This window comes from Anopheles coustani, chromosome 3 (assembly GCF_943734705.1).
Source record: "Anopheles coustani chromosome 3, idAnoCousDA_361_x.2, whole genome shotgun sequence".
NCBI classification, from domain to species: Eukaryota; Metazoa; Arthropoda; class Insecta; order Diptera; family Culicidae; genus Anopheles; species Anopheles coustani.
In genome coordinates, this window is record NC_071288.1 from 67,739,189 (window position 1) to 67,753,624 (window position 14,436).

At 44.6% G+C, this 14,436-nt stretch overlaps 3 protein-coding genes across 3 annotated transcripts; 2 read left to right on the forward strand and 1 right to left on the reverse strand.

The window, feature by feature from the left end:
• The first annotated feature begins 215 nt into the window (after positions 1-215).
• Positions 216-1,368, forward strand: LOC131272625 (protein transport protein Sec61 subunit beta). Its single transcript, XM_058274438.1, has 3 exons — positions 216-406; positions 520-728; positions 814-1,368. The coding sequence occupies exons 1-3, from the start codon at positions 404-406 to the stop codon at positions 899-901; spliced, it is 300 nt and encodes a 99-aa protein (XP_058130421.1). The 5' UTR covers positions 216-403; the 3' UTR covers positions 902-1,368.
• An 843-nt stretch (positions 1,369-2,211) lies between these two features.
• LOC131265061 (uncharacterized) lies at positions 2,212-4,575 on the reverse strand. The gene is made up of 3 exons (XM_058267326.1): positions 3,938-4,575; positions 3,243-3,870; positions 2,212-3,161 (listed from the first exon to the last, which is right to left on the reverse strand). The coding sequence occupies exons 1-3, from the start codon at positions 4,255-4,257 to the stop codon at positions 2,988-2,990; spliced, it is 1,122 nt and encodes a 373-aa protein (XP_058123309.1). The 5' UTR covers positions 4,258-4,575; the 3' UTR covers positions 2,212-2,987.
• A 6,536-nt stretch (positions 4,576-11,111) lies between these two features.
• On the forward strand, positions 11,112-12,064 carry LOC131265769 (leucine-rich repeat-containing protein 40-like). Its single transcript, XM_058268082.1, has 2 exons — positions 11,112-11,131; positions 11,202-12,064. Exons 1-2 carry the CDS (start codon positions 11,112-11,114, stop codon positions 12,016-12,018), a joined length of 837 nt encoding a protein of 278 aa, XP_058124065.1. The 3' UTR covers positions 12,019-12,064.
• Positions 12,065-14,436: the final 2,372 nt, after the last annotated feature.

Genomic DNA, 14,436 nt, shown 5'->3' on the forward strand with positions numbered 1-14,436 from the left:
CTCGGAAAATACAGGTGAAAATATCTTTTTTTTTCTGTCACTTTTAGCACACAAGCATTAGAATCCGTCAAATGGGATCAAAATCTTTGGAATCTGTCAGATGGGATTCGAATCATTGGAATCCGTCTAGGGATCGAATCTTCGAATCTTCCGAATCCCGATTCTGCCAACACTATTATTTTGACATATGCGAGCGACGTGTAGTTTACGTGGATTGTCTCAATCGACGGTTGGTCTACGCTAACGTTTGCGGTGGCATTTGCGGATCACAAATAAACTTTCCTTCCTTACGCGTGGTTCGATCTCGTGCATCTTCATCGTTTTCCCGTTAAAGTGCATTGTGTTTGCTGCATTCCAAGTTTCGTTCAAATAGTGTTGTGCACAAGTTTATCCTAAAGAAAGCATGGTGAGTTTCATGTCTCCGGCGACCGGAAGATCCGAACGGATAGAAATCCGGAATGTTGATGGTCGTACGTGATTGCTAAAGTGTATGATTTGCATTCTCCCCGCCCGCAACAGCCTGCTCCAGCAAGTTCCACGTCCGTCGGCAGTGGCAGTCGGTCACCGTCGAAGCCCACGTCGGCCCCGCGAGCGGCCGCTGGCGGTTCCAGCAACCTGAAGCAGCGCAAAACAACCACGACTACCACGGCAGCACGGAATCGTACCACAGGCACCGGATCCGGTGGTATGTGGCGCTTCTACACCGACGACTCCCCTGGTATCAAGGTGTAAGTATTCTTAATGCTCCTCGTTGCTTGCTTTCTCGAAAATGGAACGTCCGTCTAATGAGGTACCGTTGTATCCCTCCCACAGTGGCCCAGTTCCGGTGCTCGTGATGTCGCTTCTCTTCATCGCCTCCGTCTTCATGCTGCACATCTGGGGCAAATACACTCGCGCGTAAAGAAAGACCGTCTGGTTTTAGGTTCACGTAAAATCTTCCCCCTGGATACTTGTTCTTCGCTCCATCGTTGCTCGTTTGATTTCAAACGCGCGGATTCTGTTTATTCGTCCGGATGACCCGAATCCACCCATTTATCATTCTTCGTTTCAACTATGCTGTGCAACCTCACGTGGACGCACGGCGCACCAAACAATGAGAGAGACTTTTGCGGCTAAAACGGGGGACCCCACGATCGGTCTGGCTTCCCTGGGACTACGTTAGTGTAAAGTCCTCCCGCCTCCCGTGCGTACGTGGCAGCGATCGGAAAGAGTAGATCGTAGGTCTTACTTTTCCACCGACTCGTGCGCCTGCGTTCTAATGAGACCCTCAATTTAGCCGCTAATTTAAATATTTGCAATTGCTCTAGATCGACGTAAGGCAATCTTTATTACTCGTACGGAATGAAACATAATATAATTGTACACAAAACATAACCCGTTCATGTTTGCCCAGCGTGTTACTCTACATGTGATGACCAATTTAAACTCCATGAAATCAACAATCAAACAGCATTGGCTTCACCAAAAAGTCAAAGATCTCTAAACCTTTATTACACCAACAAAATATCTTGTACCTAGCAACAATCACATCCAGCGTAGTCCGCTAGATTGATAGAGAGGATAAATTACGTTTGGGATGTTATGCTAGATTCAAATTAGCAGATCGATTTATCAATTGATTGTTGAAGCCCTGTGCGAAAACAATTAGCATAGGATCCTTTAAAGTCGTTATAATCGTTACATTTTTTCAATATGCTTCTTGGCGTAAACGATCTTGTTGGCCATCCCTGCCCGTTAAGGGCTTACGAGACTATGTCTACCCTATGTGTACGTGGATAGTCAGTCCTCTCGTACAGGGCAAGGTCCGGTCTCGGTTGGGATTCGAGCCCACGCCGTCGAGGTGGTGAGCCTCGGGGCCGATTTACTAACCGGCGCTACCGCTTGAAAAAAAAATCTAAAATTTCCATAGTTTTATATTTTAATACTCGATCGTTGGACGCTGTGATACACGTGGCATTTTTGCAAAGTAATTAACTTTTTGGAAGTTATGTAATTAATGCTAGACACCGGCATTTTGAACGAAATTGAAATAGAGAGAATATATTTTTGTTAGTTTGTTCTAAACTTTGCCAATGTAGAAAATCGAATTTTATTTTCGCAACAATATATTTTTTTTAGAAATTCCAAAATATTCTCCAGTGTGGCAGACCACCGCCCCATTGTTTCCCAAGTTTCTTTCGCATAAATCAAAACACCTCCAAACGTTTTCATTTCTTTGCTTTATTTGTCAAGCTGTATTGTGGTTGAATAGATACATTTTTAATTGAAAATGATTAAATAGTCCGATTAAGATTGAAACTACTACACTTTAAACGCTGCTTAAGTCCTCGCTACCTCTCTTTCACCGTCAGTGCCGGCCATCGCTCTGGACGAAGGCGGCCGGGATCGACGGGATCGTTCTTCGATCGAGACATATACGATAAAAACACACTACACATATTTTCAAAATTGCAAACACAAGGGAATGGAAATGCTCTTTAAGAAAACCAGAAAGATCCCGGTTGATGGGATGATTTCAACGACCGTAAACCAACATCGGGAAACGAACGGGTGTCATTTGTCAAATAAGCTAGATAATGTAAAAGACAACGCATCCTTTTCTGCTCAATCTGCAGCACGTTTGAATGTAAGCAATGAAATAATTAAGTGCACCTTATGGTGACGGAATATTGAATTAGTTGCTAATCATAGACACGTAATAGAACACTATACGTACGCTGATTTAATATTGATTTAAAGAATGCAAGATAAACAAATGTGTCTTCTCCCTCAGCTTCGGTGCCCCGATCCTCTTTCCTACCACTCATCCATAATTTTTGATCTCAAGAGGAATAGACTAAAGTACTCAAGTGAAGGAAAAGTGTGAAGAATAGCGTAAAAGTTGTTCTGCATCACCCGCTAGGGGTTTCTAGGGGTGTAGAATGTAAACGTTGCAAGTGCTAAGATACCTCTCCCCCTCAACGGGAAGGGTAAAGAAAATGGATCGTTTAATTATCTGCCGACAGTTCCGTGATGTGGTTGTTGATCTCGAGCACCTGCTGCACGAACTCGGCGTCGTGAATCGACTCGGCCAGATCGACCATCAGGTCGGTCAGGTCTCCAAGCGGCATCCGTAGCTGCGGGGCTAGGTTTTCCAAGTGCACCATCACCGGGTCAGGAATCTAAAACACGACAAAGGGAATGGAAGAAATATTTAGATATCTTCTCCATTTCATCAACACCTTGTTACACCAATTGCTTACCTTCTCTGGATCGCGAAAGACGGCAAATTTGAACTTCTGCTTCACCTGGCTCTCGTTGGCGTTGTCGTAGAACAGCGTCACTTGCGCATCGAGCGGATTCGGTACGAGCGGGAAGTACATTCCAGCACAAACGCGTCCCTTTGCATCGCGAGATAACAGCGAACGGAAATTGTACACCAGATTCCGACGCACGGTTACATCGATCGCGGTCCGGTACGGGCGGGCAATGTAAACGACCGACTGCTCGTACTGTTGCTTGCCACCCCGGGTAATCCGTTCCGTCCAGGTGATGTAGTCGCTGTTATGATCGTGCAGAGCGTAGCTGTACTCGCGCTTGCAATGCGGCTCGTCCGATTGCGTGAACCACCCGGTGTGCGGGTATTTCTGGTCCTTCATGACGGTCACGGCCCGAGCAACGTGATAGCCGGGGTCGAGGATGAGAACTCCCTCGCGACCTCCGACGACAATCTTCATCGCGACCAGGGCATGCTCCTTCTCGAGCGTGGACCCTGCGTACTCGATGCCGTTTTCCTCGCAGTGCTGGATGTACGAGTCCGTTTCGTCCAGTGCTTCCTCGCACGATACCAGATAGAGGTGGCCCGCGATATCCGGATGATGTTCAGCGACTCTAAAACATCAGAGGAAAAATCAAAATTAATCTTCTGCTTTAATGGCACACACGAAACTGAACTTACCTTGAGACAATTTCCATGGCCAAACTGACGCACATGTGATGCCGGCGGTTGATCGGGATGGTGTAGTGCTCGAAGTGCGTTCTCAGATCCCCGCGTCCGACCCGCTGGTATGCCTTGTAGAAGTCCACAAAGTTGTTCGCCGTGTTGTAGTGCGTCTCCTCGAGCATGCGTTGCAGCTTCGTTTCAATCAGGCCGACCAGATCCTCGTACTGCCACAGCTTGTCGACCACGTACGGCGCCACGGGGCTGCTGGACCACTTGGGCAGCGGGAGTGGCTGCCGGATCGGCCATACCCCGTTCGTCTGGCCGAACGTGGCCATGTTGTAGCTGTCACCGTCGTCCGCGATCCAGCGACCACTACCACCACCAACACCCTTGATGATGCTGGCGGCTGTAGCGGTGGCAACGGCGGCGGCGGCGGCCAGTTCGGTCTCGTCCGGTCCGATCGCGCCACCGGGGGCGGTGGCGGCGACGGTCGGCTCGACCGGTGGCCCTGGCCGCGACGGCGGTGCAGGCTCATCGTCGTTGGTCGTCACATCGTAGTTGTGACTGTCCGGTTCGGTCAATCGTCGGGTAGATCGACCGAGCCCGTGGTCCTCCCGTACCACGGGCAGCAATGCGTGGCGCTCGGTTCCGAGTCAGCTTGGCCACTCGTTGCCCCAGCGGCCGACGGTTGGTACGTACGCGCCATCCTGACGTTCGACGCTTGTAATTGAAATCGCGTTTGCACAGATAAGATCGCTCCGGCCCTGCTTGCCAGCCAGGCCCGGTTCGTCCCCTTTTATAAACGTTTGTTTTTCACGCTCTAGAAAATAAGAGAAAACATACGATTTAAAATGGGTTATAAAACACAAGACAAACCCCCTGAACAATCGTTACGCAAGTGAACAGTTGTTTCAAATCAACCTTAATTAAGCTTACAATAATTTAATTTCCCAGATGAGGTTATTTAAATCTTTTATCATGTATGAAACGCATTTTAAATTGTTTGATCCTGATTCGAGCATCACGCACTTTTAACGGTTAAAATCGGGATTTAAATCGTTTGGCAGATGAGAGCTGTCATTTTCTCTCCTGCTCTCTCGATTCACGAAAAGAAAATTTCTCTCATCGTTTCCCTTTGTTTACATTATTTCCCATGCAACAAAGCGAGAGGCTCATAACGCTTGTATGCTACTTTCTCTTTCTCTTTTTCACCACTGTCACGTGGAACGTGAGAAAAATATCTCATCGCTCGATTTACTCACTTCGGCTGGGTATTTAAAAAAATCAAAACAACCACCATCTGTTACCAAACAAACCTCGTTTCCAGCTCGTTCAAATGACGTCGATGGATTATTTGTGGGGTTTGTTCCCATTTTTATCTGCCACGAGGCACATCGCTGTTTGTTGGACGTTCTATGCACAGATGCCACGAGGTGGAGGTGTTATTATGGCATGATGGCGGCCTATTTATCGGCCCACATCATGTTGATAAGAAAATAGAAAAAGGAATCGTCCTAGTCACCCGCCGTCAATTTGCTGACATTGAATGCCATGTTGTCACGTGTCATAAATTCCCCAGCTAGGTGCCCCTTCCCACGCCCTCCCGGGACTTGCCTTCCGTTCGCGTATGATCGTCATGTTTGCCTTGCTTTGTAACCAACTTCACATGGCATGGCGTGCTGTTTAGTGCGCAATGGCGTGGATCGTTAGAAGATAATTATACTCCGCGTGGTACTGGCTGGCAGTCGGGTCGAACAAATGTACACAAGAAAGTCGAAGCCGAAGAGTCAGACGTAAATTAACAGCTCACCCGTATGAAGGCATTCCATTTGTCCGTTTAAACCAATTACACTGGTATTTGGGCCGATGGAAAAGGTACCCTCCTTTCATTTAACGGAACACAACGAGTATGGAGCAAATGCTCATGAGATTAACTTGCATGAAATCTTGCTTTATTTACTCCATAATTAACCTGATGCCTTCTCATGTACTGCCATCCAACAGGAACCGGGAAGTCGGTAGGAGTAAGCAACTTCCGGCTCTGGTGTGAAATTTTGCTCCACCCCACATTCCCCTTGAGAAACAATTTACATGGCGGTCAAAGTCCTAAACCATGCGCCATCTTGCCATTCCAACGAACACGAGATGGTGGTGGTGTGATATACATTTTTCTTCCAGCGCATGAATCAGCTCGACTCTGCATCACGTTATTTCCCCGTGGAGTTTATGCTCGTCTGCGTCCCGCCTCTAAAGTCGAAGTCAGTGACATCATTCGCGGTTCTCGCGATAATAATTCGCGGGAGGGACAATAAAAAACACTCCACGTAAACATGATCATTGAGCTCTTGGCAACACAGATGGTTTAGTCGGAACGATTTGAGCAACAATCGCGTGAAGTGTGAAAGATATCGGTGTGTTTGTATGGACTCCAATGGACTCCAGTAACCTACTTATCTGATCACGGGTTATTTTTGGCTTCTCCTTGCTTATGTTAGATCGTTCGTGTTTAGCTAACGAGAATTTGACATATTTTGTCTGTGTGTCCGTCCTTGAATGCCACTTGTAGCAAACGAAATCCTCGGGTCAACTCAGGACAATCCAATTCCAAGGCGATTACGATTAATTCAATTACTCCTACCATTGCTGCTTAATCCAATTATGGTCAAATAACTTCAACCTAACTATCTACACCCTGAATGTATGATTCATTTATTGCGGTCGAAAAACTTTCCTACAGTCGATTAAAAAAGTGTTTCCTTACTACGATCAGTTCGAAGTCCCCCAATGGTTGTCCGATCGATTGCACGATCACCGAAACGTCTGAGTAACAAAGTAACCCATTTCTAACCTTGGCTGGTTGCGTTCTCTTTTTCCCAACAATACGTCCCAGTTTGCACTGTATGAAAAATGGCTAAACAACTTTACTTACCCATACAACGGCCTAAGCCCCAGTGAGAAAAATTTTCCTTTCGGCCACCTTCCGCACGAAAGAAATACTGCTCCGACTTAATGCTCCTTTAGGTTGGTTGGTTTAGTTCGGTTGGTACAGAAACACCCGACACGAAACAGGCCTCTGCGTATGATTCGTCCTTTGATTACCTGTGCGATGAAAGTCTATCACACGAACACAACGCCACACCACTTGCTAATACACCCGCGCACACTTGCCCGCACAAAGTCTAAACTTAGGAAAAGGACGAAATGGGCGTTTCGCCTACGAATAGGTGCTGATTATCTGCGGGTTTCTCTCGTTTTGCTTATAATTTGGGCTTCCTCTTCCTCGTCAAAATGACACGATTAAAAAACTGGTAAAACATAAAGCGACGGTACTTTGGGTAAAAACCTCACACTTTCTCTACTTTTTTCTTCCTGGATGCGTTTTAAGCGCGTTTAGTCCATATTATTGCACTCATTGAGGCGTCTGTTGGTCGCTCAAACCGAGTTGAGCTTCCAAGGGGTAACAAAAAAGAAACTACACTTCTTCCTCCTCAAAGGGACACTTTGCGATTCCGCGGTTTTACACTTGTTGTACTTCTCACTTGCAGGACTTCCGATCAGTTCAATCGCTGACTCGCGACTGCTTTGTTTTCGTCTGGCGGATGGACCGCAATTTATAAAGCGAGGTGCACCCGAGTTCAAACGTACACGAGCGAGATGGCGTACGGTCGGCTCGCTCTTACTCTAGCGTACTTATGTGAGAACGCTAGGTGAGCTGGCTTAAGTTAAGTCACTTTTATCGGAGCGAGACAGAATGATCGCATCTCACGCACACTCGTCCGGGAACGGGTTTTCGAATGGTTTGTAGCTGAAAAGAGAAAAAACAGCGTTGAGTAAAGGAGAGAGTAGAGCATGTAAACAGAAAAGCAATATAAAAGAATGTAAGAAACCAAAACATAAGATGGTAGGTTGCTAGGAGGAGGGTAGGTTGCTAACAAAACAAAGCAAGCCTTTCATTATGAGATGACGTACAATTTTATCTCATCACATCCTGTGATGTATGCAGCATGATCAGTGAGATGAAATAAACAAAGTGAGATGCTGATCGTTCGTTGGAATTGAAGACAAAAACGACAAGCAGGGAAATAACACGCGCAACGTGTGCTCCCATTAGTAGTTGATAATGAAAGAAAATTCCAATCTTCACCTTCATTACGAATCGTACGATGGTAGTAATTAATCGGAGCAACAAACCAGTTTCAACGATCAGCTGGTTCCACAGCAACAAGTTCAAGAAATAGGGTAAATCAGGGCAATACGCACTAAAATAATGTATTTTTCCAATCCAACATTTTTCGTAAATTGCTCGTGGATCAAGTGAAAAAATATGTCAAATAATTTTTCAAAGTTTTCAAATAATATGTATGATGCATTTTTTTTAATTTTTTCATATGTATCCTATACTAGTCTTGAGTAAAAAAAGTTTTGAAAATAACTGGGTAGAAGGCATCGCCGTAAACAATTTCGCAACTTTGACATTTCCCAATCGTACTGAAATAGAGCTAGCCGGTACTATCTCGGGGGTTGCGTAATTCCCCAATTCCTCCTAATCTGACTAATGGTCTGTCCCTTTACTATAGGCAAGCCAAGTTACGAAGGTCAGTGCATCGCCATGTTTCGCTCCTTTTACGGTACTGCAGAAAAAGTATTGTATTTAGTTTAAGATCGTCTTGAGTGTAAACAAAATAAATCACATCGAATGACACCGCCATTAAAAATGTATTCAAAATGTCTGCGATCGTCTACCCTCCCGACAATGTCACGATTTGGCAATGTTGTACAATGCAATTTATTGCGTTTTTAAAAGAGGGCACGACCATGTTTTGGCAAACCGCAACAGTAATAATTGAAGCAAAACAAAATGAAAAAGAACTTAAGCAAACAGCTGAAACTGTTGCGAACATCCTTGCTCAAAACAATAGCCAACCAACGCACATCCCTCGTGTATGTGTACACAGCTGCTTGTGTTTTTATATCTGCACAGCGAACATGGCGGTTGTTTTTCTGCGACTTTTATTATCCTCGCCATTTACCCAAAATTGCGCATCAGCAAATGGTAGAGAAATGGCGTGACCCCGTTTGCATTAAATTGTATGGATGCCGTCTCGTGCCTCGTGTCCCATATGTAAAACGGTCTTAAGAATTATAGTTTTGACAGACCTCGATCAACATTGGCACGAGCTCACGTGGATTAAATCATTCGAATTCCTGTCAATCCGGATTCCGAAGCTTCGCAAAGGGAAAACGTGATCCAGCTGCACTGGGTGTAACCGGACACGGTTAAATCCGTGGAAAATTCCATTCGTCCGACCTAAAGACACACGGTGTCTCTCTCTCGATTGTGTGTCGGTTGAGCTGGGGAGATTGATAAGATTGTCGGGCAAGTGACTGCGGACCCGGTTTAGTGGGCCATCGGGTGTGGGCCCTTTATTTTTCTAAGCAAAAATTACCCGTGGACACATTCACCAAGTCGATATAACGAACACATTGTCCGTCAAAACAATCTTCCCAGCACACGTTTACATAATTTATGCAATTCTTTCGTCCACATCTTTGTGAAAGGGCCTATCCAGAGTGTGCACACGTGCCTCGGTCATATGGACTCCAAGGTCAAAACGGCTCGCGGATTCTTATGACCGGCTGGACTTTCTTCATTCTTTTTTTTCCCACCATACTTTGCTTCACACGCTAAGTTCATGCTCGAAGTAGTGGTTGTTGAATGCAGCTATTTATTTGCACACTGGAATTTATGGACCATCTGCTTCACGTGAACATGGGAGGGTATGCTTTGAATCTTGTTGATTTAGTTTGGAGTCGAGTGTACGAGAATTCTTCCGGTTGCGACAATGATAACAGTCTAACGGACAATCAGTTGTATTGTGTAAACTGTAATTCTAAACATCTTATATTTACATGATTTTTAAAAATATATTTTAATTTGATATTTTCCACCATTTATTCCTTTTGTAAACTTTTATTAAAACCGCTTCAAAATAATTTAAAATTTATCATGCATCGGAAATTTTTCCAGAAGAATCCGGAAAATTCTGCCCTCTTCATTGATTATCTGATTTCTGAAAATTTCCATTCGCATCGACGTGCGCGCATAGTGCTTCCGTTATCTTCTTCATTCAACTGTCAACGCACTAAGCCAGCACGAGAGAGCGATAGATGTGAACCAAAACGCATCCAAATCGATGGGAATGATCAAATTTTAGGAAAACATTTCACTTCGCGACCCCGTTGGCAACCCATTAGCACCATTCGTGTCGCATCAAACGAGATATGATAACAAAAATGGCAATCATTTCTCCATTACACGCTTCGATCAGCAAAATAATCTGTGGCTTCAGTGAGTGATACCGTTTTCACTTCTGCGTAGGGCGTGCGGATCTCTCATTTATTGATTGGCGCTATGATTTTACATTTTTAAATATTGGTTGTCTTAACATCCAACACTTCTTGTTTTTAAATCCCATTGTTTTTAATTCTATTTAAATATTGGTCAAACCAATGTTGTAAAAGAACTATCTTCCCAAATCATTGTGATTCATTTTAAGAGCACATGTCTACGTTTAATATTCAAACCCATGCAAATATGCGGTCCATTTCATGACAGTTTTAAGAACCAATTTTTAAAAAAGTCCACATTTCTAAAAATAAGCATACTTCTACGGGTCATTCAAAAAAACGGGCACGTCTACTTCATTTGCGTCGTGTTTACGGTCTCTCTGCTTATCAAACAGTCTGTTCGTAATAAAGAAAGCTGTGAAGGCATCCGTAAGTGTTATCTTTGGACGCTAAAAAACACTTCAAAATAACAACCATATCAATAAGGTTGTATGTGTGTGTTTTTTGTAGCGGGATTGATTTAGATCAGGGTTCGTCAACTGGAAGATTTTTATTTTGAAAGAGAATCTCCCGTAAGTTTTCAAAGATGTTCCTACTAAAAATAGGTACTTTCTGTATCAATTTACTATTTCGAACATTGTCTCTGAACTCGATCAGCTGATGTGCCATCACGCCTCTTATGCCATATCTACGTCACCGACTATAAGTGAACTGAATTAGTTTCCCCAGAATCACTCTGGAGGACTGTAGGTCGTCTTCTTAGCACGAGCTGATAAGTGCTACCTTCGTCGGTCGTAAGCAGTGATCGCTAATCGCTCGGGCAAACAGCATCAGCCGCATGATGTCAGTTGCGTGGTGGATGTGAGTATTTTTGAGTGCCCCCATTAATCCGGCTCAAGTGTTAAAATGGATCTCCGTTTCCCGTTGTTAGCGTTGTGATCGTCGGTGTCACCTTCTGCACTTTCGGTGACGATGTAGCCGCCGTCCAGGGAGCTGCTAAAAGTGGCCCCTTATACCATTACGAGTACAGCCGGATCCAGGAGGAGGATCAGCGTTGGAAGTGTTGGAACGAGGGCTACCGTCCTCCGAAGGCTACCTCGAACAAAGTCCACGAGCTGGGGAACGGGACCGCGGCCGAGCTACAGCGCATCTTGCGCTTCAATCAATCCTCCACGGTTCTATTTATGTTCAGCAGCAACTCGGACAACCAAAATCTGCACAACGAGTGCACAATTGAGGCGAATAAATTGGTCCGCCTTACGCTGGATAATGCTGGGCTGGAGAAGCTGGAAATCTCGTTCCCGACACTGGAGAATGACTGTCGCCTGGCCGATCTATCTGTCCCACGCAATCGGCTAACGGTGGTACCGTTAGGACTCGAACGTTTGACGGCCCTTCGAAAGCTGGACCTCAGCTACAACCTGCTGGAGAGCTTCAACTTGAACCAGCTATCGAAAGCCACCGGTATCAAGCAGCTCCTTTTGAGTCACAATCGGCTGGAGAGTTTTCTTACGGCGGAACTGATCGTGTTGGATTCGCTCCATAAGCTCGATCTTTCGAACAATCGCTTAAGAACGCTCGACGCGACGCTCTGGAACCTACCGCGGCTTGAGACGTTCCACGTGGACCACAATAGACACCTCGCCACGATTGCAGGTTGGTCACGGGTTCGATTTCCGCTGGTGAAGGGATTCGATCCCACCGGGACGAACAACTGGAACCAAACGTGGCTAAAGTCGGTGCAGTAGAATGTGGAAATGGAGGATGGTTCTTTACTCAACAAACCATGACTATTAACCCTTAATATACCCTCTGTAGAACTAGGTAGAAAAAGGATCACGTGCAGACCTCGCTTCAATCGAATTGTTTCCTCTACTTCGTACAGGTTTTAGTTTATACAAATATTTTCTCTAATACGCAATAAATAACTCAAAACTCAACCACGGATTTCGTAACTTTGCTAAAGCGAAAAAAAAACCTCTAGGTTGATTATCGATCCAACAACTCAAGTCTCTTGAACCTGCTGTACATGACATGGTTTGTTTGTCCCTATAAATAACTAAATATAGTCCTCCCAAGCAAATGTCTAGTACTTGCCAGGACAACGATACTTGTGTTTTTTTATTCAAGCAGCACGTTGCTCTAAAAATAAACACACACAATTGCGACTGTTTTGTTTCGAGCCTTCGCATCCCTTTGGCGAGTTTTCTTTTGTCGGCAAGAAAACCTTCAGGAAAATTGTGGAAAAAAACCAAACAATAATGGAAAGACCAAAAATGAAAGGGGAAAAAATGGCACGGAAGGACGAATCCTGCGACATAATACTGCAACGAATATGCTGCATGTGTGCAAACGACAGCAAGCCGGGACTGCATTTCGATCGATAAATGGGACGGCATTCCCTGCAGTGCATTTTGCCAGTCGCAATTATGGTGCAATCTGGCACGAAGGTTAATGACTTCCATGACGTACGCTTAGTAGACTTCAAGGAATGGGAAAACTGAATAAAATACCAAATGATCGATCGAAACGAATTGTCAACCGATATTTGCTCTAAGGACATTAGAAGTTTATTTCTATTTTATTTACCTCTCACAGGAGCTTGAAAGCGACGCTATTCGGTTGTTCTCCTTTTGGTTCGATGACTTCCAACAGTCCGTCGATGAGTAACTTTCTCAGGTTGTTCAACAAAAAGTTGTAATCGTTCACAGTTCGACACTCGAAACGGTAGGATTAAAAATGGGGAACAGTTGACACGATATCGCACCTTAATGTTTATTGATATTTTTAACGTAAAATATTAAGTCACAATTTAAATAAACCAGGAGTACTATCAATGGTTCAACCATCTTCGCTGACACCATTTCCTTCGAATGTGGAATGGACGAAAAGTTCACTAATGGGGACACTGTTTTATTATCCTTTTCTTTTCACTGCCATGCACACAAACACACTTTCGCGTTTTTTTATTCCATTTTATGGAACCAGCCAACGGGAACAGGTTGGTAATATTGAATTTGGGCGAGCTTTTTGCTCTTATTGGTCGACGGAGGTTGTCTAGGAATTTTAGGTGACAGAAAACTCAATCCGTGAGGGACAACTTTTACTCTCCAAATTACAATGCCAACGTAGTACAGAAAACCAATCGAAGAAAGAACAAATTAGGTGGTATAATGGCGTTTGTGTTGAAGGGAAAAACAAAAACTGCTTCCCTTCTTTAACTTTCTGCCCCTGGTGGTTGGCTTGTGGTATTTGGCTTTTGAATCTACAATACAACTCTGAACGGTCCACTGGCAAGACGCCCCCTGCTGGCGTGACTGCCTGAGAGAAACTAAATTTTCCGTCGAGCGACTTTTCCTGCGATGGTCTCGGAGGTCGGAAAATTGGATCCACTTGTTTCAAGCACTTTCTCACGCTCTTTCTCTGCGGCCGGGAAAACTCGTCCGTCGTCGACGATTCTCTATCTCCCTTTGACAACGGGGCGTTATGGGGAAAATGAGCATATCGTAGAGATGCTGATGCTTGTTACCTAGCGAAAGGAATGTGATAAATTTTGAAAGGTCGCCTCGTGCTGCGAGCATGCGCTAGTAAATGCCAACGGGGAAGCACGTTTTGTTAGTCATCCGTCCACGTACGTATGTCCGTCAGCGTGGTGCTCCAGAGGAGTGAAAAGAGAATAAAAGTTAACCTTTTGCGGTTAAAAATAAACACACACTTTGACTACCGATGATTAGCAACGGAGACAGACGTTATCAACTGAAGTGTGGGTAGTCTTTATAAACGAGGACTCTGTTGTTGCGAGAAATGACGCAATCTTCTAGGTTGGGGTGTTTTCTGGTCCAATGTGTATTCAATTTAGATGAAAGGCTGCATGCAATCGTTATGAACGGTGCATGCTTTTTGCCTGATAAAATATCAATCTTGGCTCGTTTACCCAACAGGGAATCGCTTTCACCCACGCTCAGAAAAAATTGTGACGTAAACATGCTTATTAGCTTAAACTGCTTGTTATGTTAGCAGATTATTCAAAATGTTTTCATCTGGGAGTGTTAAGGAGTGCTCATCAATTCGTTACCTTCCGGCATTTGAATTACAACTATTGTAAGGTCTCACGTTTTTGTTTTATTTATTATCGTTGTTTAACCTGTCCATCGAAGTTTGAGCTC

What these genes read in the sequence shown, in the direction of transcription:
- LOC131265769 (XM_058268082.1), top strand. Translation starts at nt 11,112, where the DNA reads ATGTCAGTTGCGTGGTGGAT. An exon ending in ATGTCAGTTGCGTGGTGGAT is followed by an intron (nt 11,132 to 11,201) that starts GTGAGTATTTTT and finishes TCCCGTTGTTAG; the next exon opens with CGTTGTGATCGTCGGTGTCA.
- LOC131272625 (XM_058274438.1), top strand. An exon ending in GACTCCCCTGGTATCAAGGT is followed by an intron (nt 729 to 813) that starts GTAAGTATTCTT and finishes TCCCTCCCACAG; the next exon opens with TGGCCCAGTTCCGGTGCTCG.
- LOC131265061 (XM_058267326.1), bottom strand. Translation starts at nt 4,257, where the DNA reads ATGGCCACGTTCGGCCAGACGAACGGGGTATGGCCGATCCGGCAGCCA. An exon ending in GCCATGGAAATTGTCTCAAG is followed by an intron (nt 3,871 to 3,937) that starts GTAAGTTCAGTT and finishes CTGATGTTTTAG; the next exon opens with AGTCGCTGAACATCATCCGG. An exon ending in TCTTTCGCGATCCAGAGAAG is followed by an intron (nt 3,162 to 3,242) that starts GTAAGCAATTGG and finishes GTCGTGTTTTAG; the next exon opens with ATTCCTGACCCGGTGATGGT.